Genomic DNA, 24,914 nt, shown 5'->3' with positions numbered 1-24,914 from the left:
GAACGCTGCAGTGTCTTCTCTTTGTACTTTGGCAGTGATGTTACCTTGATGTTCAAAAACCTTTTAAAAGCAGCACAGGCTGTCCTTGCATCTTGACAAATCGTTGTCTGCCGGTAATGAAGAAAAAAGTAAACCTGGCTTCGTGATCACTGTAAATATAAAGAAATAAATACTTCCGAGGGGTTCTTAGTTTTTACAAATGGTTATGCACCTTGAGACCCCCTTACGGAATAGTGATCTGGCCGCCTTCCCTTATTTCTCTTGCATACATCCACATGCTGCTTTTCAAAAGCATCGAGCAAGTGGAGTTTCTAAGGACCATTTGATATTTGAGGACAGAATTTAGGATTTTTACATGACATCCTTTCTCCGGGACTTTTGAAAAGGGAAACCTGGGGATTATTTTTATTTCTGCTTCATGTGCTGCCACTGTTTAAAAAACAGTACTTTGTTATCTACCCATTTTCATCTATCCTGTTAATAGTAATGATGCCTTTTATTCACATGTACTTTTCATACGTTTCCTCATCCGAGGTCTGAAGCAGGCGTGTGAGGTCAGCAAGGTGGATTCTCGTTATTATTCTGCTTAACACGTGAGGAAACTGAGGCTCAGGGTGGCTTACGACGCTCCTGCTCAGTCAGCAGCGGATCAAGTCCTTAAATCCTGTTCTACTCACTCAAAATAAGTAGCTCTACCACTGTTAGCACAGTGTGTTTCAGAAGGGAATCTCGACTTTGTCGATGAATGTTTAGCGTCCAGCGCAAAGGTGCCAGCATTCACAGCAACCCGTCAGAGGTCCTCGATATGTTTGGGTGCCACATTTTAAGGAGAATACTGGCAAGCTAAAAGCCGTGAAGAGCGTCGAAATGCTAGAATAATGAGGAGAAGAAAACTCTATCAGAAATGAACAAAGGATTTTCAAGTCTGGAGAAGGGAGGGTACAGAGACACAGCTGACGTCTCCGAGTGGTTTATGGACTACCTGGCGAAAGAGGAATGAGATTTGCTCTTCGCAATCTCAGGCAGCAGAAGTAGGACCACTGGATGGAAATCACACAGAGGGAGATTTATGCTTAATATAAGGAGAAACTTGCTAACATCTAGCGATGCCCGAAAATGGAAGAGACTAGCTCACCATCACTGGGAAGTGTTCTCCCTGAGACTGACGTGAAGATTATATGACTTTATGGGCGCTGTATTTCAGCAGTAATGTAGTTTTATCATGACCCTCCTAAGGGCTCAGAGAAGAATTTCCTCGCTAGCTAGAAACAAGGGGGTTTTGTGGCCTTTTCCACCCTGATTTTAGAAAGTTGTGTACATAACAACTCCTGTTTCACACACCGCTGGGTCCTGGGAAAAGCTGTTCAGTTGATGGGGAAAGGCACCTTAGTTAAAACGGATAAGCAAAACTTTTCTAAGATAAGAATTGAAACAGACACGGGGGTGTGTGCAGTGATGTGTGTGTGTGTGCATATATTTTAACTCTTTCAGGATGGGGTGGCTGTGGTTTTGCTCTTTGCATTTGACTTGTTCTTTTCCCTGCTTCTCGGTCCAGCCCTTTTAGAACACAGCCTATGAAATTGAAAGAAATAAGGGGGAAAGTCATTTGACTTAGGTGGCTTCAACTTAATAGGGAAAGGAACAGGGCATCAAAACAGAGAGTGGCTAAAACAAGTTTGTGACAAAGCAGGCTTTCCAAGAGAGACACCTAATTCGGATCCAGAGTCTCCATTCTGGGTCTAATTCAGGGGCTCATTGCTTCATCATTATACCTTTGGGTTTAATTTGCCTCTGAAGTGGAAGTGTTCTAGGAATTTAATTTTCAACTTTTAAACTTTATGATTCTAATTCTCTCAGCTTTATCCCTCTCATTTTCCACATTTTGCATAGGAAATGAAGGCTCTCAATTATAACAAATACCATTTATTCTTTAAATTATTCAAAAACATTTATTAAATGAAACACTGCTTTAGAAATATGAAAAGTTTGCTTCAATATATATATGATTTTACCAGTGAAAGGAAAACAGTCCATCAGTACGTTTAATAGTTAAAGTGAAAGTGAGGTGCCTCCTTTAGGATGAACGGGTTGGATCTCCTTGCAGTCCAAGGGACTCTCAAGCGTCTTCTCCAACACCACAGTTCAAAAGCATCAATTCTTCCTCAAGTCATGCGGCCCCAAATAAACACTTGCTGCAATAAATCTTTTTAGCCTGAGCATGATTAAAGCCTTCCCCCGCCGACTCCCAGCAGGCGCCTCTGCTCCCTGAGTAACCGCATGGCTCTCTTCCTCCCACAGGTTCCAGAGGGGCGACTACCACATCGACGTCTGCATCAACGACTACCTGGACGTCTTCTGTCCCCACTACGAGGACTCCGTCCCGGAAGAGAAGACGGAGCGCTATGTCCTCTACATGGTGAACTTTGACGGCTACAGTGCCTGCGACCACACGTCCAAAGGGTTCAAGAGGTGGGAGTGTAACCGGCCTCACTCTCCAAACGGACCGCTCAAGTTCTCTGAGAAGTTCCAGCTCTTCACACCCTTTTCTCTAGGATTCGAATTCAGACCAGGCCGGGAATACTTCTACATCTGTGAGTACACAGCGATTTGTGTGTGTGTGTTAGGGGGCAGCTACACGAAGCCAGACTAATTTTTTTTTTTTAAGCCATGTTTCAGAGAATTGCAGAGAGCTGGACTCTGCCTTACGGATGTCTCCTTGTAAATGCATACACCAGGATCCCTTGATACATTAGCTGGAAATTGGGAGCACAAATTAGATTAAAGACACAGCGCCTCTCCCTGTATGAAGCTGCGTGTCAGCCTGTTCAGCGAACCACTGCTGACTTGTGTTTCTTTTAAATGAAAATTGCTAGGACTTCCCCAAAGCTCAGGAAAAGAAAAAGAGATTCCTGAAAGAAAAATTAAAGGAAATAATTAAATTTACATAGCTTGAAGTCATCGGATTTCTTATTCAGGTGTCAGCAATATCCTTTCACTCATCCACATGTTCAGGGGGGAAGCCAAAGCTCCTGCACATGTCGGCACGCTGACGATAAATACTCTCTTTGCACCAAGGAGAAAAGACAATTATTAAGAGCAGCTGTGTCTTTAAACAGGAAAGAGCGTGAAGAAGTGTCTAGAAAGGGTTCCCAGGGAGCTGGTATAAGTGAGTTTCCCACCTGTGAGCGTTGAGAGACTCTGTCCTGAGAGAGCTCTAAAACTTTCCCCGCAGACCTGTGTTAATCACGTGGCTATGGCCTTGTATTGTCCTCCATCCCACACACCGTTGCGTCTCCAGGCTACATGCTGGTCATAGTGACACTTCTCAAGCTTCACTGTGCACAGGTCACCTCGGAATCTTGCCGTCGGGCAGATTCTGATTCAGGGGGTCTTTGGTGGGACGCGTGATGGGGTGTTTGGAAAGCTGCCGGTGATGCTGCTTCGGTCCATGGACCATACTTGAGTTAGCAGGGTTGTAGGAATACCTAAGTCAGGGATCTTGCTAGGTGCCTGGACTTGCCTTTAACTAGTATCCGATATTTCGTGCAAGTCGCTCAGTCCTGTCCAGCGCTTTGGGACCCCATGGACTGTGCAGTCCATGGCCTTCTCCAGGCTGGAATACCGGAGTGGGTAGCTATTCCCTTCTCCAGGGGAACTTCCCAACCCAGGGATTGAACCCAGGTCTCCCGCACTGCAGGCAGATCAGATATTTAAGCCACCCGGGCTTTCCCAAGTGTTCTGTCGGCTGAAGATAATAAATGTTTAGGGTACTTTGGTCTAAAGGACGTGTGCTGACCAGCTTTATGATGGCGCAGAAATTTGGTGGTGAGGGGGTGGGGTGCAAAATGAAAAGACACTCTCTGTCCTCAAAGAGCGCCCGTCTCATGGGGGAGCAGACGTGTAAGCCGGCAGTGAAAGTGGAAATGAGCAAGAGCTGAAGGCCGATGAGTTGCCGGGAGCCGTGGGAACCAGGGGAGGCAGGACCTCACCTGCCTGGAATGACCAGGAAGTGCTGAGCCAGGCAGGGCCTCCCCACGTGCTGGGCTGCTTGTCACTGCAGACGAGATAAAGAACAAAATGTTCCTGGTTTTCCGACTCACTGTTCAACCCCAGTGTCCTCCCCTGCAACCAGCGCCTCGCCCACACTTCTGAAGTCTACAAGGATTTCTAGCTCCTCTTCTCCAGAAAACAGAGTTTTCTAATAAGCCGGATTTCCCCCTCACAAGGGCACTCTCACTTATATTGGAGTTGAATTTAAAGAGGAAATTGAACAGTACCAGTTTTATTGTTTCAGTACATACTTCAGTCGTTAGTCATGAGAAAACATGTAAAAGTCTTGATCGTTATCTCACATTCAACCCATAAAATAAGAAAAGGAATATTGAGTCCCACAGATGGAGGAAACGCTAGCACACAGTGGATCCACACGCTCTCAGGCCGCGGGCTCTCGCCTCTTGCTGATTTTTTCACTTTGTGAAAGAATCTCATTCAGCAAATGAGAAAGAGGAAAAAGGAAGACTTCAGTTGTGGGACAGCAACTCATTAATCGCCCAACTTTAAAATATCATGCTGATGCAAAAGGGAGCTAATGCCAGTTTCAAAATTTTCATACGGTTGCTTGGATTAGCCAACAACTGCGAAAGCAAAAAGCAAAAATGAATAGAGAACGCTAAGATGGGAGACATACTCAACAGCTAAATGGTTGATTGCATGATTATTAGAAATTACAGAATCCACCGAGGTTCATAAGCAAGATGTTATTATTCAAATACACCCATGGTGCTTATGACTGGTTTCTCCTCATTTGTGGTTAAATTCAATATTTCACTAAAAATCATTATGTGTCTTCTATAACATTCATTTAACAGAGTCATTTAACTGTCAAGGGCTCCTGTCAAAGTAATTGTTCAAAATGCTTCAAAATATCAAGAGCTTCTTTGCTGTTCGGCTGAGTTTAACCTAAATTACTTTTTTTTTAATGAAAGGTAAAATAGCACAAAATTAGCAGCAAAAAGATGTTCATTTACAAGAGGTGCAGTGGCCTGGTCGTTGGTTAAATTGAACTTTCAACCAGGTTTTAGAACCAGAAGTGCTTCCTTGCCTGTCTTTTTAGTAGAAAAGGGTTTCCTGTCTTCCTTCCACTGCTGAGAGTGGATGTCTTGCAAATGTTTCATATACTGTGGTCGTAATTAAACTAAAGGATTCTTAGGGGAGGGTTGGCCCTCGGTTGAATTTTCCTCTCTCCTAATATGCGTGGAATGAACACGATGATTGGGAAATGGCTCTTTTCACACTTACTACCTTACAAGGGGCTCTAACTGCTGATCTCAGGAGCCAGTCTGACTGCCCGCTTGTCATTTCATAAAATGTCCTTACGAGGCTGGGGGCATATTTCAGCTCCTCAAGGCCTGAAAATCCCTTCCAAGTTTTCCAAAAGAAAAATGCAAGCTATACAGCATTTTGGCAGTCCTGCTCAGGATGCTGGAGGAAGGCTCAAGCTCAGTGGCAAGTGCAGAGGCCCAAGATTCAGGTCAAGTTTGGACTGGGGCGAGGGCAGGGGGAGAGGAATATTTCATAATAGGAAATCCACCACACGACTTCGATTCGGGACACAAATCGGAGTGTTCTTATCAAGTTCTGCTTTATTTCCTCCTTAATTTCTCTAAGTTATACAAAATTAAGAAAATTCTGTAGTTGGAAATAGCTCATGGAGTTTCCTGTTTATGTTAAAAATAAAAATATCCTTCACGGGTCTAGATCCTTCATTTGTCCCAAGAACGACTGCACCTCGGCTTCCTTTCCATGGGAACGGGCAGTCTACACTAAGTTGCTGGAATCACCAATAACTGGTCAGGCAAACCAAGCCTGTCTTCTCAATTGGACAATTACTGTTTTTAATCTACAGTAAGAGTTTGACACATTAGAATAGAGAAGGTCAGTGTTTTTTCTATCAGTTTATCTATAGATTTGCAGAACCTGCCCGGCAATAGGTGATGGCAATGGTCTTTTATATAGACTTCCTAAGGCAAAGAGTTATTTTAGAAACTTCAAAAACACTCCCTTTAGAAATGATTCTCATAAGCATTAACCATGAGGACATGTTTGAAAGAAGTTTTGTGTGGCTATTTTTAAATCAGACCAGGCAAGGGGAATAAATAAGGGCACTGTAGGTTATTTCATAAGTCAATACAACCACTGATTTTGAATGTCCTCTTTGATAAAGCGAGGAAAACTGAGTACTGAATCCTTGTCTTGACCTAACTAGGTATATGATCTTGCATAAATCATCTAATCTCTCTGGATTTTTAATTCCACATCTGTAAAATAATGAGGCTGTGATACATGATTTAAACTTCCTTCAGTTCAGTTCAGCCGCTCAGTTGTGTCCAACTCTTTGTGACCCCATGGACCACAGCATGCCAGGTCTCCCTGTCCATCACCGACTCCCAGAGTTTACTCAAACTCATGTCCACTGAGTTGGTGATGCCATTCAACCATCTCATCCTCTGTCATCCCCTTCTCCTCCCACCTTCAATCTTTTCCTGGAATCAGAGTCTTTTCCAGTGAGTCAGTTCTTTGCATCAGGTGGCCAAAGTATTGGAGTTTCACCTTCAACATCAGTCCTTCCAATGAATATTCAGGACTGATCTCCTTTAGAATGGACTGGTTGGATCTCCTTGCAGTCCAAGAGTCTCAGGAGAGACTCTCAAGAGTCTCCTCCAACACCACAGTTCAAAAGCATCAATTCTTTGGCGCTCAGCTTTCTTTATACTCTTACTCTCACATCCATCCATGACCACTGGAAAAACCATAGCTTTGAGTAGACGGATCTTTGTTGGCAAAGTGATGTCTTTGTTTTTAATACGCTGTCTAAGTTGGTCATAACTTTTCCTCGAGGAGCAAGCATCTGTTAATTTCATGGATTTCATGGCTGCAGTCAGCATCTGCAGTGATTTTGGAGCCACCCAAAATAAAGTCAGCCACTGTTTCCACTGTTTCCCCATCTATTCCCCATGAAATGATGGGACCTGATGCCATGATCTTTGTTTTCTGAATGTTGAGTTTTAAGCCAGGTTTTTCACTCTCCTCTTTCACTTTCATCAGGGGGCTTGATGAAAACTTCCTTGGAGCGTTAATATATCATAGGGTTCATGTACTAGGGTGGACTTAACATTGGTAAAATGGCCTTGCGCAAAGCCTTACTTAGTAGGTGTTCAGTAAATGCTAGTGAAAGAGATATTTTTAGGGGAAAGGAGTGGAACCGTATACTAGAATCACCGAACTAGCTCTAACTCAGCCACCCAACCGAGCCCCTTGGTATGTGGTCTTGACTAGTGCGGCAGGCTCCTGTCTGTTTACACCACACACACACACACCCGCCACATCCCTGCACTATTATACACACACACACACACACGCCACATCACTGCACTATTATACACACACACACACATGCACACCACATCACTATACTATTATACACACACACGCACGCTACATCACTGCACTATTACACACACACACACACACACGCCACATCACTGCACTATTACACACACACACGCACGCCACATCACTCCACTATTACACACACACACACATGCACGCCACATCACTGCACTATTATACACACACACACACACCCGCCACATCACTGTACTATTATACACACACACACACCACATCACTGCACTGGTGCACACACACACACACACACACACACGCCGCATCACTGCACTGTTAAAGCGCTCCAGTGAGTTCCTGTCTGACCAAGACAAAGTCCAAAGTCCAAACCTGTCACCCGAGGTCCTCCGAGGCACGTCCGCTCCGCACTGTGGCGTCTGGGCCTCCTCCTGCTGCCGGCTCTGCGTGTGGTCTGTGCTCCAGCTGCCCAGCTCCTCTTCCCTGTCCAGTGCCCTGACCTCAGGGCTGTGGGCCTCTATGCCCTCCTGCCGGAGGCGCCCGTCCACCCTGGCAGCTCTCACTTAGCTTGTTGTTGTTGTTCTCAATCGCTCAGCCGTGTCTGACTCTTGGTGACCGCATGGACTGCAGCCCACCAGCCTCCTCGGTCCATGGGATTTTCCAGGCGAGAATCCTGGAGAGGGTTGCCATTTCCTCCTCCAGGGGATCTTCCCAGCCCAGGAATCAAACCCGGGTCTCTTGCACTGCAGGTAGATTCTTTACCAACTGAGCTATGAGGGAAGTCAGTGAGAGACCTACAATAAGGAAAATAGATACCACTTTTAAAAAATGATACTAAAAAGGCAGAGAATTCTAGCGTTTGCCATATCTAAGGTATAGCTGATCTCCTTCAAAAGAAGATACATGCAGTAAAGACAGTGGATAGTCAAAGCACTCAGATGGAAACCAGAAGTTTCTGAGACATTATTAGGCAACACTCTCCCTAAGCTTCTTGGCAAGTAAACTTGAATACACGTGGTGCTTTCGTTTTACCCCTTTATAACTGATACGGTGATAGAAGTATGGAGCTCATCAATTTCCAGAAGTATGGAAAATCTCATCAATGAAAAGAACTTTCATGGAGCTGAAGCTGTCTGCTCTGGTCTTTTTGGTATATATATATATATATTTAATTAGGAAGAAAATCATGAGGACTGTTTATGTTATTATGAGCATCATTCTTAAATCCATACTTGAATGCATGTGGTTAACTGCTAGTTCTCTGCTTTATGGTCTTTAATTAAAAGTTTATAGTCTTAAGCTGTGAAGTAATTTTAATATGTACTATACAGTTTTTTTTAACTGACCAAAAAGAAAAAGAAACCTAAATTCTGAAGAGATATCTTACTGAGATGATCAAGATAAGTTTCAGAAATCATTTGATTGTACAAGTTAGTTACAGACTGTCCTTTATGAGGTGTAGCAATATTCAGGCAATCCAGAGAATACCAACATAGAGAAAGTGCTTCACTTGCCAACTGGAAATGTTCCAGAGGCTTATTTACAGGTGAGCTGTTTGGAACTTAGAGTGCTGTTTCTTCCACAAGTGTTTCTAAAATCAGGCAAGCTCTCCATAATGTGGAAAATCTGTTGAACCATAATATTGATTTAAACCTGTATATTTTAAGTCAAAAATAGTAGAAAGTAGCACATAGAAGTGTTGATCATTGTTTAACGAATAAATACTGCAACAGAAAACAAAACGGAACAAAAAAGCAATTAAATTCTGTCTTAGATGCTATTGTTTGAGAAAAGGAGATAAATTAGAAGCATTAGGTTTCGCTACAGCCACAGCAGCAGCTCCCTAGTTTCTTAGTAAGTTGTTTTGTTCAGATGCTGGGGATTATATCAAAGCGGGGGGGATATATTACATCAAAGGAGAGGGTGGATCATGGCTTAAAACACAGAATAGCATGGACTCTAGTGAATGTACCCTTGGGCTCAAATCCCTCTTCTACATTCTTAACTGCTATGTAACTTTGGGTAACTTAACTTCACCAAGCCTCACTTTCGTCATCTGTAAAATGGGTGTATAATAATAGTTTATTATCGGAGTCAATCTTACTTCCAAGGTTCAATTAAAACAAATTTTTTTAAAGACAAGTTGACTACCGAAAGGATGGCTTTGATCAGTGTCCACCAAATTTTGCACCCTTTGAAAAGTTACAGCAAGCTGAATAGCCCTGTTTGACATTTTAGTTTAATAAAAGAAAACCTCACAAATACCTTGTAAAAATTCACATTGTAAGTCCATGCACTATAGTGTGAAGGAATAGTATGCCAGGATTACATGTGCCTAAGGAAGTCTTCATCCCTCTTCAGAGGTCTGGTTTTTCAGCAGCTTACTTTAGTAATCTACATTAAGAATTATTTTGGTCGTGACAGTTCACATGGATCTGCCTTTTTTCCGAGTTGCTCTCACTGAAACAGAAGAGTGTCAGAATGGCACGAGTATCAAAGCAGGAGGTAATCTCTTCTTGCCTTTTGCAGTCCTACTCTTGCATGGGGGGTGACCTGTGAGTGCAACGTACTTTCTTAAAGTGAACAACTCGGTCCTTGCTTCAGTGTCAGGGTGTGTCTCTGTGCACTTTTGCTTTTATTGTGGAAAAATGTTTTTGATTACCAGTCTTATTTTAGCATGAAAGGTTCTAGCACATACTTCAGCTGAGATTCAAGGGGCTTATAACAGAAATTTCCAGGGCTATGGTCAAATACTAATTCATCTGCTGAAATTTTAATTTTGTAGACTCAGATAATGGCATTCATGAGGCATATTTATTTTAACAGGGAAGGAAGTTAAGGGTAGTGTTAGGGAATTGACAAATTTTAATATTTTCTAAAGTAGAAGGTAATGAATATGGCACAGACATCAAATAGTAATTGCTCAGATATAGATACAGAGTATATCTTAGTTGCTAAAATTTAGGGTTTTTTCTTAGATTTAAAAAAAATGTTAATGTACAAATGAAACCGTTTCCCCCCACTTAGACACTAGAAGTTTGTCTGGGATTCTATCAGATTTCTGTCTGAAGATAGTCATTATATTCCTTTTGTATACTTCCAGAGGTCTTCAGTGAACCTGCAAGAATGCACCTTTTTATTTAAGGAATGAGTTTAGAGAATTGGATGTGTTTCAAGTTGTCCCTAGCCATCTTTTAGGAAAGCTTGAATGGCTTTCAAGGGCTCTTAAATGAAGGTTAAATAAAGAACCTAAAACAGGATATTTAGAGACTTCCGGATATTCTTCTGATTTAATTATGTTTCTCTTATGAAAATGGTAGTTTGTTGCCGGGTTAACCTTCTGAACAAGCAAGAATGCTAGGTGTCCGCGTGTCCACTCACATGTGGCTGGAGCGTGGAGCCTTCCCCGGCTTGTTTTACCTGGTCTGAGTAAAACCCAGGGTGCAGGAGGCAATTAATAGCAACAAAGGATATTTAACAGCACTTTATTATTTTTAAAATTCTTGGCAGTGTCATTTGATTAAGTGGGGAGAATTTAAAAAAGAAACATATGCCCCATTAAATAACTGAAGGGTGAGATCCTGTTAAAGAGAATCAGAGAAATTGGTGCTGGGTTGGTGAAAAAGGAAACTGGGGCAGACATCACTGCTTAATAGATTTTGACTTTGGGACCGTTCTTAAAGTTCGCAGAGGGAGCCTTAAAAGCTCTTGAATAATTGGGGCTTGATGGCAATTCACGGGATCAGCCATAAGAAGCAGGAGACTCATAAGAATTCTTCTCATTGCTTGAATTTTTCAAAGACTGCGACACTCAGATAAGAAGCTCAAAAACAAAATAATTTGTTTCTTTTAAGAACTTGAAATGCTACATTACGAGATAGAGCCGGGGGTGGGGGTGGGTGGGGGGGTCATGTCGCATTCTAACCTCCTAAAGGGGAGGAAGGAATTATGTCACCTTTTGCTTCCTTTCAGCCCACTGAGACTAAATGCTGATGTGGAAATGGATGAAAGGATTATTCTTTCTAATCCCTAAATGTCAGAAGTGGCCGCCTCTCCGAGAAATAACGCACCTGATTAATTGTGTAATTTCACAGGGAAGCGCTAATTCTCAGCCTTATAAACATGTAATGTAGTAATTTGGTTTCCGAGTTAACTGAAAACAGTTTAATGAGCTGCCATACAGTGTGTATGCGCTGTGTTACCCAGAGCAGACGCCGGGAGATGGGGGAATAACACGCCAGTGACGCTTGGAATAAGTGTTTATACCGCATTGACTTTGGGTTGTCAGCATGCTATTCTCTGTGTTTCCCTTAGTAACTTATTAAGGCAGCTGAACTCTAGTGTGCTGGTGTCTAAGTGTCATTTGTTGTAAATTACACAAGCATGCACACACCGAACGTATAGTCAATCTTCAACCAAAAAAAAAAGCATTTCCTCCTATAGACGACCAAAATATTCTCCATGAGACGTGCACACGGAGTGAAAGGTGACTCTCAACATGGGGCGTGCTGGCAGAACAGTATTCTGGCCTTCCGCTCAGAAGAAATGCTCTTTCTGCAGATTTTCTCCTCATCTATTCGTGCTCTATTTTAACAGAATGCTCGTGTAACTCTTGGTTTGAAAGTTGTCAGACAGCCTCACAGCAGGCTTATATTATCTACAGAGTTCTTTATGAGGAAATATAAATCACCACAAATGAGACTTTTCACAGCCAGAGATATGTAGAAATTTGTGTCAGTGCTTTGCTGGCTTGCTGAAAAATATCTCTAGGCTCCAAAGCTCTCTCACAACTCATCCCCTGCTCTCTACCCTTTTGGGAAGCAATTCTCAAAACTTCAGATTTATGGTCCAGAGAGCTGATGGTGGCTATAAAGTTTTCTATTTTCTCTTTTCTTTAATATTAATGCAGAGAACGAGGCATTATCATTCATTATTTTAGTTCATGAGTATCCTGTGGGCCTGAAATATGGTTTCTGAGGATATGGCTTACCTCTGTTTAATGGGGGAGATATGTGGACTTTGGCAACAGGCTTCTTTTCCATCAGATATTTTTAGGCAGGTGGTAGAAAGTCTGCTTTAGGAACAGAACTTTAGTATATGAGCTGTATCCAGGTTTAGTTTTAAAATGTAAATCTTTACAAAATATTAATTCATTTGGAGCCGCAACAGTTAAAAGTCATGAATTGGAGAACAGCCAGCCAGTCTATTATTGTTAGGAACTGGAATTTCAGTATCTTTTTATTGAACTATTTTCAGAGATATGCAATACTTCCAACTAGTTTTTATCTACATTAAGGTTGGGTAAGTTTTAGTTTACAGTTAGCACTCCCTTTTGCACCCAGATCTTTAAACACAGTATTTCTGAGTCATTAAGAAAGAATATATATAATGTTTTTAGTTTAACTCTGCCCAAATTACAGTAGCTCCAATATCTGCTTTCTAAGGGAAATTCTTTTTTTCCCCACACTTTTTAACACAATTTTTTCAATCAGTTTTCTTCCTAAGTACATGATCACAAGCTCTAAGATCCAAGTTTGTGACGTTTCCTTGGATGTCTTGCTGATCTGTTTCAGTGAGTCCTCAATCTTCAATTCAGACCATCTTGCTTGATAGTAGGCCTTATTTAAGGGCTTCCCTTGTAGCTCCGTTAGAAGAGAATCAGCCTGCAATACAGGAGACACGGGTTTGATCCCCAGGTTGAGAAGACCCCCTGGAGAAGGAAATGGCAACCCACTCCAGTGTTCTTGCCTGGAGAATCCCATGGACAGAGGAGGAGGAGCCTGGAGGGCTATAGTCTATGGGGTCACAAGAGTCAGACACGGCTTATCTACTTAGATTTATATTTAAGGAACAAATCTAAACAAGGAGTGTAAAATAGAGGGCAAACACATAACTAGGTGACTTCTTTTTTTAAACTTTAAATAGAGTGCTTAAAGGTCTTGCTATATACACTGCGAGTAGTTTAGTTTAGTCAATTTTGAGACCATGTAACGAATATTGTAATGATTTAAATAAAGTTTAGAGACTTTTGTTTTTTTTTCATTAAAAAAAGAGAAGATTGTGTCAAGAGGAAGATGCATGTGAGGTCCTGATTTGACAGGCCAGATGGAATTCAGGTCCCAGGACTGCGATACTATCCAACTTTAGTGAGCCACCTGCATGGGGGGTGGGTAGGGGCATAAAAAAGCGGCCTTTTGCTAAAGACTTACTCGGACATTGACTGATAACTGCTCCCCTAAAACTTGTGATAATCATGGTGATAGTGACTTAGCATTTATTGCAAGTTTGCTATATGCCAGGCACTGTATCAAACACTATACTTGTCTTAACTCATTGAATTCTCACCTATAAAGTGGGTACTATTATTATCCCCATTTAACAGGTAAGGAGACGGAGGCTGAGAGTGGTTAAGTAACTTGCCTGAGGTCATGTAGTCAGCAGTGAAGTCAGGATTCCAACCCATGCAGTTTGACTTCACGTCTAAGCTCATTACTCACTTACGTCATGAGAAATGCTTTCAAAGATGTGAAAAAGAGGCAGGTTTGAAGCGCCCTTGGCAAGTCATCATGTACGTGCCATCTGCACCCTGGAACTTGAGGCAGACTCAGCTCTAAAAATGGCAAATGTCATGCACAGTGAGGGATGTGATCCCTGAGTCACATGCTAGGAGGTTTACGGGTTTGTAAAACAAGGTAAAGGGTTACTGAAAATGATGACATAGTAAAATGTCACCTAGTCTCCCTTCTTCCACTGGAATGAAGACACTGAATGATTCGCAAGACTCTTGAAAGTTCTGCATCTCTTTGGAACCCTGAATCGTTTTCTCAGAGAATGCAATTTGATTAACAGAATCGATAGCGCAGTGTCGGCGCTGGGGGACGTGATACAGAGCGTCATGAGCCGCTGCCTCAACAGGGCAGCTTGTCAGCAGGTCATGGGGGCACCGCCTGTTGCCTTCCCTTGTCCTTAAGCTGCACAGCGGCCGCAATGGCTATTTCCATTTTGTGAGTTGTGTCTGCTGTTGCTATCGTTGTTATTTAAAATGCACGGAGAAGGCAATGGCACCCCTCTCCAGTACTCTTGCCTGGAAAATCCCATGGACGGAGGAGCCTGAAAGGCTGCAGTCCATGGGGTCGCTAAGAGTCGGACACAACTGAGCGACTTCCCTTTCACTTTTCACTTTCATGCATTGGAGAAGGAAATAGCAACCCACTCCAGTGTTCTTGCCTGGAGAATCCCAGGGACGGGGGAGCCTGGTGGGCTGCCATCTCTGGGGTCGCTCAGAGTCGGACATGACTGAAGCGACGCAGCAGCAGCAGAGCCTTTCGCAGACTTGGTTATCACACGTTTTTGCAAATTCAAGAAAAAGGAGCAGAGATTCTATGAGAAGAAGGGCCACCTGGAGGACTTGCAACACTTGCGATCTGTAGCAGGAGGTTCGGGAATTGCCGCAGGCATGGGCTGCCCCCAGACTTTACACAGAAGGTGCCCCAGCTCTGATTCTCAGCGGTGGTCGTCAGAGCCAGGGTGGGCAGCCCACAGACCTCCAGAGAACAAGCCTCTCGCAGCCCATGGGATTTCCTCTCTGACCTGCCTCCGGCTCCTGATAAGGAAATCAGGACAGCAGAGACTCTGGGATCAGTGACAAGACGGGGCTGACTGGCATGGAAGATATTTGGAAAATACAGCTGGATAGGTTGAGCCAGATTGTGGAGGGCCATTATGTCTGATCTGAAGAATTTGGAACTTACCTAGCAGGCAGTGTTTCTTTTTAGAACCCTGTGCATTTTCCCTGCTTCTGAAGGGAAAACTCACTTGGGCCTTATCATATAACCACACTGAAAGAATTAATCATGCAGGCTGGTTGTCCAGTATCAGCCAGCAGGCAGTGCACGCTCATCCGTCCCTCGTGTTTACGTGTGTTGTCTCATCCATATCTTATCTCCGCTATGTGTTCGGTGCTGGCATTACCCTCATTTTACAGATGAGGAAACCAAAGACCCACAGGTCACATGACTTGACTGGAGTCGCACCGTCCTGGTGCAGTGATGGCTGCCGTTGAGCGTCCCAACTCCACCGTTCATGCTCATAGCTCTTTTCCGTGAGTGGCAAGTAACGTTTGGAAGCTCATTCCAGAAACAGTAGCAGTGCTTATGAGAAAGCTATTCCCATCTCTGTGGTTTCTGTATGGTCTTCAGCTTGTCTGCTATAGCTGCAGAGTTTTAGGGTTTTTTTTTTTTTCTTTACATAAGGTTTACAATTTTTTTTCAATTCAAAAATTTTAAATTTAAAAATTAAAAAAAATTAAAAAAAAAACCAAACCCCACTCTAGTTGCTGAGCGTGGGGGCGGCTCTCCCGTTGCGGTGCACGGCTCCCCGTGGTGGTGGCTTCTCTCGCTGCCAAGCAGGGGCTCCAGGACACGTGGGTTCTGGTAGCTGTGGCGCATGGGCTCAGTAGTTGCCGCTTATGGGCTCTAAACACAGGTTAATAGTTGTGGCACACAGGCTTCGTTGCCCTATAACATGGGGGGGGGCCTCCAAACCAGGGATTGAACCTGTGTCTCCTTTTATCAGCAGGCAGATTCTTTACCCACTGAGCCACCGGGGAAACCCTGCATAAGCTTTCATGATGTTTTGTGAAATCACTAAATCAATAACATTTTCTGGATTACTAATTTTATCAAATAGCTGAATTTCTGGCCTTTTGATGTGATGTGTTAGTTTATTAGTGAAGTCCACTTTAGAAGATTTATTGTAGCTCTTTCCTAAAATATGTGTATTAAAAATGCTATACAAATCCATTTGTCAAACTTTTGCTTGAGCCGTCAGTCCTTGTACATCATGAAACTTGTAGAACATCTCCAGGGGCTACAGAAGGATATATTTCAGTGTTACGTGTTCTTTCCTCGTTAGTCCGCCCCTCAGCGCTCGCCGAGCTGTGCTTCCCCATCAGGCAGACGGGAGGGCACCATCAAGTCACAGTGGACAGTGCTCGAAATCTCTGTCTTCCAGGAGCTCACAGTCCAACACGAGAAACGTACATCCATGAAAATGATAGCAAAAAAAAGAAAAAATCACGAGATGGACACTGTTCAGAGAGAGAGAGAGAGACTTCATGAAAAGGAAGACGGTAAAGATGTGACCTGCAATTTTGACAAGGTGGAATTTGGGTCTCACGGCTTAAGATCCTGCCCTAAGTTGAGTCACCCACCTGCGTGAGGGGTACAAATGCAGGCTCTATGGAACCCACGTCCAGAAAGTCTGACTCATTCAAGTTTATGAGGTTGCAGTAGGAGATTTCATTTACAATACGTGCTCCAGAAATTTCCCCTGAAGGTGATATTTGTGTCATACTTAGGGAACACAGGCTTAAAGTGAGAGTAGGTCGTTCTGAATTCGAGACATAGAAGAAGGAGGTATTGGAGGATTTGAGTGAAGGAAGCCACAGCATCAGTGTTGAGAAAAGGCAGTCTTTGTTATATGAAAGTTTGTTTAAACCAGGGAACTCAGAGAGAGGCCACGCTAGTCCTGGTCTAAGATCAAGACTAAGATAAACTAACATTCTGGGAGTAAAGCCCACTCACCGGGGTCATAACAAATTCTTCCTTCTGTCTTACAAAGTGAACTGTCTCATTTGCTTTATCCATAAACAAGATACAATTTCAACCAGGCTGATGCAAACAAGAACCAGGTAACCCTTTGGGGTTTTTTTGTATTTCTTACACAATTATAAAAATTTTGTTATAAAATGTGTTCCTTTTGCAATGTGGTAAGCTTTGTAAAGTGAGGATAAGAATCATAAAATCATATAAAAATAGGGAAACAGGCATGATATCCAGTGATAAGAAATATTCATTTTGGACCAACGGTTTAGAAGAAAAGTGTATGCCTGGGGAGGAACGAAAGAATAGTAAACAGTTTTGTAATTTTCTGTGGATATAACGTGAGGTTTTTGGAAGGTACCTTGAAGAAGTGGGTGCCTATTGTCTGTGACCTTTCCTGCTTGCCAGTTTATGTTTTCTTCTCTCTGATGTTCAGTTAGAGTCTGATGAAAAAGAGTATATCTAAACGGAGCCGAGATTCGGTTTGGATGAAAGGTCAATGGTGCTGTCTGTTTAATCACTGTTTACTACATCCGTATTGAGATAGCCATTCTTTAACTTTTCGGCTGCAATGTGCAGCATGTGGGGGTCTTAATTCCCCAACGAGGGATGGAACCCGTGTCCGCTGCCCTGGAAGCGCAGAGTCTTAGCCACTGGACTGCCGGGGAAGTCCCAGCAATCATTTTTTAACTGCATAATATATTCTGATTCTTAGGAAATAAGACCATGATTTAATAGGTGCCTTTAAAACATTATTAAGTGTAGAAAGGCAGATGAAAATGAGGAGATCTGGGTCTTGAGTCCATCGCTTCTTAGGTGTGCTAATTTGGGCAGGAGGCTTCAAAGCCTTGCCCTCAAATTTGCTATAGACAAATGAGTTAAAGTGCTAGTTTAATAAATGGTATTCTTAATATTGATATTTGAAAGGCAATTAGTTACTTTCTGAGTTTCTGTCAAAATTAATGGTAGCTACCATGACAAGTTTTTATGGGTGCTTTAAATTATACATTTACATGTGTCAAAAATAGTTCTTCTCATCCACCAGTTTGAAATACACTGGTGATCAGAAATAGCTGACTCTCATTTACTCACAAGGGCATTTTTCTCACACTCTTTGCAGAATCAAATATGACGAAAATGTATTAAATCAGTTGACTGGGGTTCATTTAGACTGTTCTACATGGGTGAAGAGGCAGAAATACCAGTCTGTCACTTAGAGAACCATTCTTTGGGTCCCATCCAAGTCTGCAGTGGTCAGTTGAATTCGTTCGAAATATCTTCCAGAGGTAACTAGAAAATTGCTTTACCATTAGCAGGTTTTATGCACCGGTTTTTGTTTTTTGTTTTTACCTCCATAGAGTCTCATACCTGAGAAATATGGAGAAATGTTCTTGTCCTAAATTGAAAAACTCAGCTGTGGTCTAAATGAAATGGGATAAATTATCTTTTTCACAATTATCCATTAAAGGAAGAATTAGGATTAATATTAATCACAGATGTTTCATCAAGTTTTATTATCAACCAGATTGACTGCCAAAGTGCTTTCTGGAAGACATTCCCTCTCCCTCCCCCACCTGCTACTGAGAACAAACTGTTATTATGGGTCCTTAGATAAAGATTAATGGTTTTGGCAATTTATTTGAGGAAATCTGTATTTTACTGTGCGTTCCACTTCAGCCCAAGGCATCTCTGAAAAGCACGGCTTGTCAGCTCCTTGATAAAATTGCACAATGAAGACACAAGAGAGCATAATCCATTCCACCATCAGAAGCAGACCAGTAAGGAGTCCAAGGTTTATGTCACCTGACCCATAGTTTTTTAAATTCTGGCAAGCCTTGTTTATAGATAAGCAAAGTGCCTAATCTAATCTTGGTATACAAGCAGCCATATTTATAGATAAGCAAAGTGCCTAATCTAATCTTGGTATACGAGCAGCCATATTTTTACCCATCACATTTCATTGTTATGTCCACTTTCTTTCTGGAATAATTCATCTTCACTGCGTGACTCTTATAATAATTGCAAATATTTGATTATGTCCTTCATCCATTTGCAACATACCCCATAGATGGGTAACTCATTAAGGTTTTCCACTTGTAAAGAATTTTTATCAATTCCACCTAACTTAAAAAAAAAAAAACAACTCTCTCTACTAAAGAGATTATTTCAACTGAAGACCTCAGGATGGACAGAAACCAACACAATGCTAGGTATCTAGAACTTGGAAACAAGTACATAATTAGAATTATCTTTTCAAGACCCAACTGTTAGATTTTCTCAACTGTAACATTTTTCCATGCCTTGATCACTTGAGTCAGGATGCACAATTTCTGGGAAAAAGGAATTTGATTGGCATAAATGCTTTTTTTAATGAATTTATTTTTTTTCAATTTAAGGATAATTGCTTTACAGAACCGTGTTGGTTTCTGCCAAACATCAACATGAATCAACCATAGGCATACACATGTCCCCTGCCTTTATGCTTTTCCGTTGGAAAGAATGAAAAGCACTTTGCCTGGAACCCCACCAAGACTGCACGGAATAAGGAAAGAGGAGTTCTTCAAGCGTTTGTTGTTGTGCTTTGGTTTTTAGCCTGAGGAAGACAGGCAGTGATGCTGAGGAGGTGGAGACCGCCACTGGGCAAAACAAGGGTGTATTTCACTGATGAACAGTAGTGTGGAACGTGGAATTTTTCCAAAGGAGAGGAAATCTATGCAGTAAACCCTTCAAGTGCAATAGGGGCAGAGCATCAGTTTAGGAGTTGTACGTCTAGTTGGTTCTACAGTGATATTTTATCTTTGTCTAGTACTTTTGCAGGCTTTACTGTGTTCCCAGCAAATTAAAACATGTGACTCATATTTTTCAGTTAGGATTCCTCTCACATTTAATTGCTTTTCTTTTTCTTAATGGAGATAATATGAGGAAGCAAAGACTAGACCAAAAAAAAAAAAAAGGAAAATACCCTATTGACTTTCAGCTTTATTTCACTGACATCAACAGAATACAAGAAATGCAGTGAAATCAATTAAGTCCCATTTCTGCAACTGTCTAACTCTAGTCAGACTGAGTCAGATAACTGAGTCTGTGTCTACAAATGTAAAGTAAGTGGGTTGGGCTAGATTGCAAGGAACAGGAAAATGATTAAGATGTTACAATTTCTGACAACCAAGCTTTAGTTTTGGAAATTCTGAGTTAAATAAAATTATTTTTTCTTTCCTGCAAGACTTCTTGGGGCCTTAAATGTTATTCCATGAATTGTAACTCTCCAAACAGAGTGATAGAATATATATTGCTCACCGAACTTACTAGATTTAGGAATTCTTTTTCATTGGAGCATCTTGAGGGACCTGGCCTGCATGGGAAAAAGCTAGATGATTTATAAAATCCCATTCAACTTTAAAATATACTAAGTATATATATACTTCTCCTGGGCTTCCCTGGTGCCTCAGATGGTAAAGAATCTGCCTGCAATGTGGGAGACCTGTGTTCGATTCCTGGGTGGGGAATATCCCCTGGAGGAGGGCAGTGCAACCCACTCCAGTATTCTTGCCTGGAGAATCCCATGGAGAGATGAGCCTGGTGGGCTACATACAGTCCATGGGGTCGCAAGGAGTGGGACACGACTGAGTGACTAAATACATGCATGGATACTCCTCCTAGCCGTGAACAGTGTGAAATACACTGTAACGACGTTTATCATCCAGCCCTCTCTGCAGACTTGCTCTGTAGTTGAACCTACGTGCTTGCATCTCGTCCTCTCTGGAGATGAGCGACTATAGGGTAGCTGTTTCTTCCTTCAAGGATTCATGTGTTGTAGTGGATTTTGCCCCTTAAATTCCTTTGGCTATTCCTATGAGAGCTGCTTTAAGTTTTACACATAACTTTTGCCGCTTTTCTGGAGTCTGATTTCACACGTCCATCCAAAACATGCAAGCAGCGCCACGATGAGACCTGGCAAGCGGGCCTGCCTGCGGCGCGCTCACTGTGTCGTCCGCGGTGCGGGTTGCCTTTCCTGAGATATACCTGGGCCTGCAGTCTGTCACTGCTTCTGTCCTGTGTCGTTTTAACTGAGCCTCATCCCGCTTTGATGGGCCAGTTCACTGGTTGTCTCTGAGGACAAGTTACCTTACGCAAGCAGCTCTGCTTGTAAACCCCTTCTCAATCCATCTCACACCCCCTGATGAAAAGACGAAGTGAAACCTCATGAAGGACTGGGCAGAGGGCTAGAGGGAGCGAGGAGGCACTCACTAACACGCCTTCAGAGTTGGTCCTGAACACCAATCATCCTAATTTCGCAAGGGAGAACTAGCCAGTTTCACACGCTCCTGTCCAAGGTAATAGGCTCTTTACCTGTGTCTCTGGAAGGCCTTTTCACCTGATGCTCTTCCCTCCTGCTGCCCACGTGGCCCCTCCAGGCAGTGTCCCCGCCTCCCACTCATGAGTCCTTCTGCTCCCCACAAAACCATGTGCAAAGTGTCCCTAGAGCTTTGAATCACGAGGCTCTGCTCGCTGGGCCAAGAGAGTCTTTGGAAGCTGTTCTGGGATGATGCCCTATGGGGACTCCCTACAGCAGCAATCCCAAAACAAAGGTGAGGTGCGGTCCCCACCAGCACGCATTCAGCCCTGGGTGGCCTTGGAATAAGCATTCAGTGAAGCTTTTCAAAAAACTAAGATCCTGGCATCCGGTCCCATCAGTTCATGGCAAATAGATGGAGAAATAGTGGAAACAGTGGCAAACTTTATTTTGGGGGGGCTCCAAATCACTGAAGATGGTGATTGCAGCCATGAAATTAAAAGATGCTTGTTCCTTGGAAGGAAAATTGTGACCAACCTGGGCTGCCCTGGTGGCTCAGAGGTTAAAGCGTCTGCCTGCAATGCAGGAGACCTGGGTTCAATCCCTGGGTCAGGAAGATCCTCTGGAGAAGGAAACGGCAACCCACTCCAGTATTCTTGCCTGGAGAATCCCATGGATGGAGGAGCCTGGTGGGCTACAGTCCACGGGGTCGCAAAGAGTCGGACACGACTGAGTGACTTCACTTTCAGAGAGCATATTAAAATGCAGAGACATTACTTTACCAACAAAGGTCTGTCTCACCAAAGCTATGGTTTTTCCAGCGGTCATGTATAGATATGAGTGAGAGTTGGACTGTGAAGAAAGCTGAGCACCAAAGAATTGATGCTTTTGAACTGTGTTGTTGGAGAAGACTCTTGAGAGTCCCTTGGACTGAGAGGAGATCCAGCCAGTCCATTCTAAAGGAACTAAGTCCTGAATATTCACTGGAAGGACTGATGTTGAAGCTGAAACTCCAATACTTTAGCCACCTGATATGAAGAACCGACATTTGAAAAGACCCTGATGCTGGGAAACATTGAAGGCGGGAGGAGAAGGGGACGACAGGGGATGAGATGGTTGGTTGGCATCCCCGACTCAATGGACATGAGTTTGAGTAAACTCCGGGAGTGGTGAGGGACAGGGAGGCCAGGCGTGCTGTGGTTCATGGGGTTGCAAAGAGTCAGACACGACTGAGTGACTGAACTGAACTGAAAGCTCTTCAACTGCCTTGCGTCTGGTACTCCCTTCAGATTGGCAGGAGGGCAAAAGGCCCTCGCTTAACCTGCTCCCTTGGAGGGTTTTAATGACTTTCTGCCCAAGTTTGATTAGGCGCTTTGGTTCAAAGCTGATGAAACCATTCCATCCCATATGGAGCCTCCAGCCCCCATCTATCAAATCCTTGCTTCTTCTTTGGGAAACCTGGTGATACTTTCAGATTGTGTATCATACTCTGGAGAAGGAAATGGCAACCCACTCCAGTATTCTTGCCTGGAGAATCCCATGGACAGAGGAGCCTGATGGGCTACAGTTCATAGGGTCATACAGAGTCAGACAGGACTGAAGCGACTTAGCACACACACTGTGAAATGTAATGGCCTGAGGGCAGGGACTGTGTGTCTCTTCTGTTTATTGTAAACACAGTGGCCTAGGGAACAGAAGCAGTGACAGATAAAAATGAAAATCTGAAAAAGCAAGAGAGTTCCAGAAAAACATCTATTTCTGCTTTTTTGACTATGCCAAAGCCTTTGACTGTGTGGATCACAAGAAACTGTGGAAAATTCTGAAAGAGGTGGGAATACCAGACCATCTGACCTGCCTCTTGAGAAATCTGTATGCAGGTCAGGAAGCAACAGTTAGAACTGGACATGGAACAACAGACTGGTTCCAAATAGGAAAAGGAGTCTGTCAAGGCTGTATTTTGTCACCCTGCTTATTTAACTTCTATGCAGTGTACCTCATGAGAAACGCTGGGTTGGAAGAAGCACAAGCGGGAATCAAGATTGCCGGGAGAAATATCAATAAACTCAGATATGCAGATGACACCACCCTTATGGCAGAAAGTGAAGAAGAGCTAAAAAGCCTCTTGATGAAAGTGAAAGAGGAGAGTGAAAAAGTTGGCATAAAGCTCAACATTCAGAAAACTAAGATCATGGCATCCGGTCCCATCACTTCATGGGAAATAGATGGGGAAACAGTAGAAACAGTGTCAGACTTTATTTTTTTGGGCTCCAAAATCACTGCAGATGGTGATTGCAGCCATGAAATTAAAAGATGCTTACTCCTTGGAAGAAAAGTTATGACCAACCTAGATAGTACATTCAAAAGCAGAGACATTACTTTGCCAACTAAGGTCCATCTAGTCAAGGCTATTGTTTTTCCAGTGGTCATGTATGGATGTGAGAGTTGGACTGTGAAGAAGGCTGAGCACTGAAGAATTGATGCGTTTGAACTGTGGTGTTGGAGAAGACTCTTGAGAGTCCCTTGGACTGCAAAGAGATCCAACCAGTCCATTCTGAAGGAGATCAACCCTGGGATTTCTTTGGAAGGACTGATGCTAAAGTTGAAGCTCCAGTAGTTTGGCCGCCTCATGAGAAGAGTTGACTCATTGGAAAAGACTCTGATGCTGGGAGGAATTGGGGTCAGGAGGAGAAGGGGACGACCCAGGATGAGATGGCTGGATGGCATCACAGACTCGATGGACGTGAGTCTGAGTGAACTCCGGGAGCTGGTGATGGACAGGGAGGCCTGGCGTGCTGCGATTCATGGGGTCACAAAGAGTCGGACGTGACTGAGCGACTGAACTGAACTGAACCTCTGTGAGAGTTTAGGGTTTTCAGACACAATGCATCACAGCTTTGACAGTGAGGATTCCTACTTTCTGGAACGGCTGATCCGTGCAGATTTAAAGAATCTAAGACAGACCCTGCAACGTAGTTTTTTTTAATTCTCCTTTCTATTCTAAGAGGAAGTTTAACCGAAATGGGGTGAAAGTGAAGTCGTGTCCGACTCTTTGCGACCCCAGGCTCCTCAGTTCGTGGAATTTTCCAGGCAAGAATACTGGAGTGGGTTGGCATTTCCTTCTCCATGGGATCTTCCTGACCCAGGGATCGAACCCAGGTCTCCTGCATTGTGGGCAGACAACTTTACCATCTGAGCCGCCAGGGAAGTCCTTTCTATTCTAAGAGGAAGTTTAACCGAAATGGGGTAGAAGGAAATAATTAATGTTGACTTTATCCCCTTGAGGAAAATCTGAACCAGCCTATATGATTTTACACAAGCGTGGCATGTGAAAATCAGGGTTTTACAAAAGACAAATTGCAGAGAGTGATCACTCCATTGACAGAAATGGAGTTCTTTTCAGTAGCCCTCGAGCAATTTTTCAAGGATTTGATTTCTAAAAATCCAGTTTACGTATACGTTTCAGGATCAAATGAGTTGCGAGGAGCAAAAGTAGTTGCAGATTTTGAAAAGATAGCTATCGGGGATGGGAAGAACCTTTCTTTGAGAGTGGGCTGGAATCCCAGATGCCCGAGAATTGAGGTCCAACCTCATCAGCA

General features: G+C 43.1%; 1 protein-coding gene across 2 annotated transcripts in view; it reads left to right on the top strand.

Moving 5' to 3' along the window:
- Positions 1-24,914, top strand: part of EFNA5 (ephrin A5) — a 285,979-nt gene that overhangs the window by 235,505 nt on the left and 25,560 nt on the right. Inside the window, exon 2 of one of the 2 annotated variants that reach the window (XR_011145392.1) lies at positions 2,299-2,363. Coding sequence is in view for 1 of the 2 variants with exons in the window: in XM_068981449.1 (XP_068837550.1) it covers positions 2,299-2,591 (293 nt within the window). In the remaining variant the exon portion in view is untranslated. Of the gene's footprint in view, positions 1-2,298; positions 2,592-24,914 lie in introns of those variants that run through there. The other variant, XM_068981449.1, reaches the window with a different exon arrangement.

This window comes from Capricornis sumatraensis, chromosome 9 (assembly GCF_032405125.1).
Source record: "Capricornis sumatraensis isolate serow.1 chromosome 9, serow.2, whole genome shotgun sequence".
Taxonomy (NCBI): Eukaryota; Metazoa; Chordata; class Mammalia; order Artiodactyla; family Bovidae; genus Capricornis; species Capricornis sumatraensis.
This window is presented reverse-complemented; position numbering and strand designations above follow the sequence as displayed.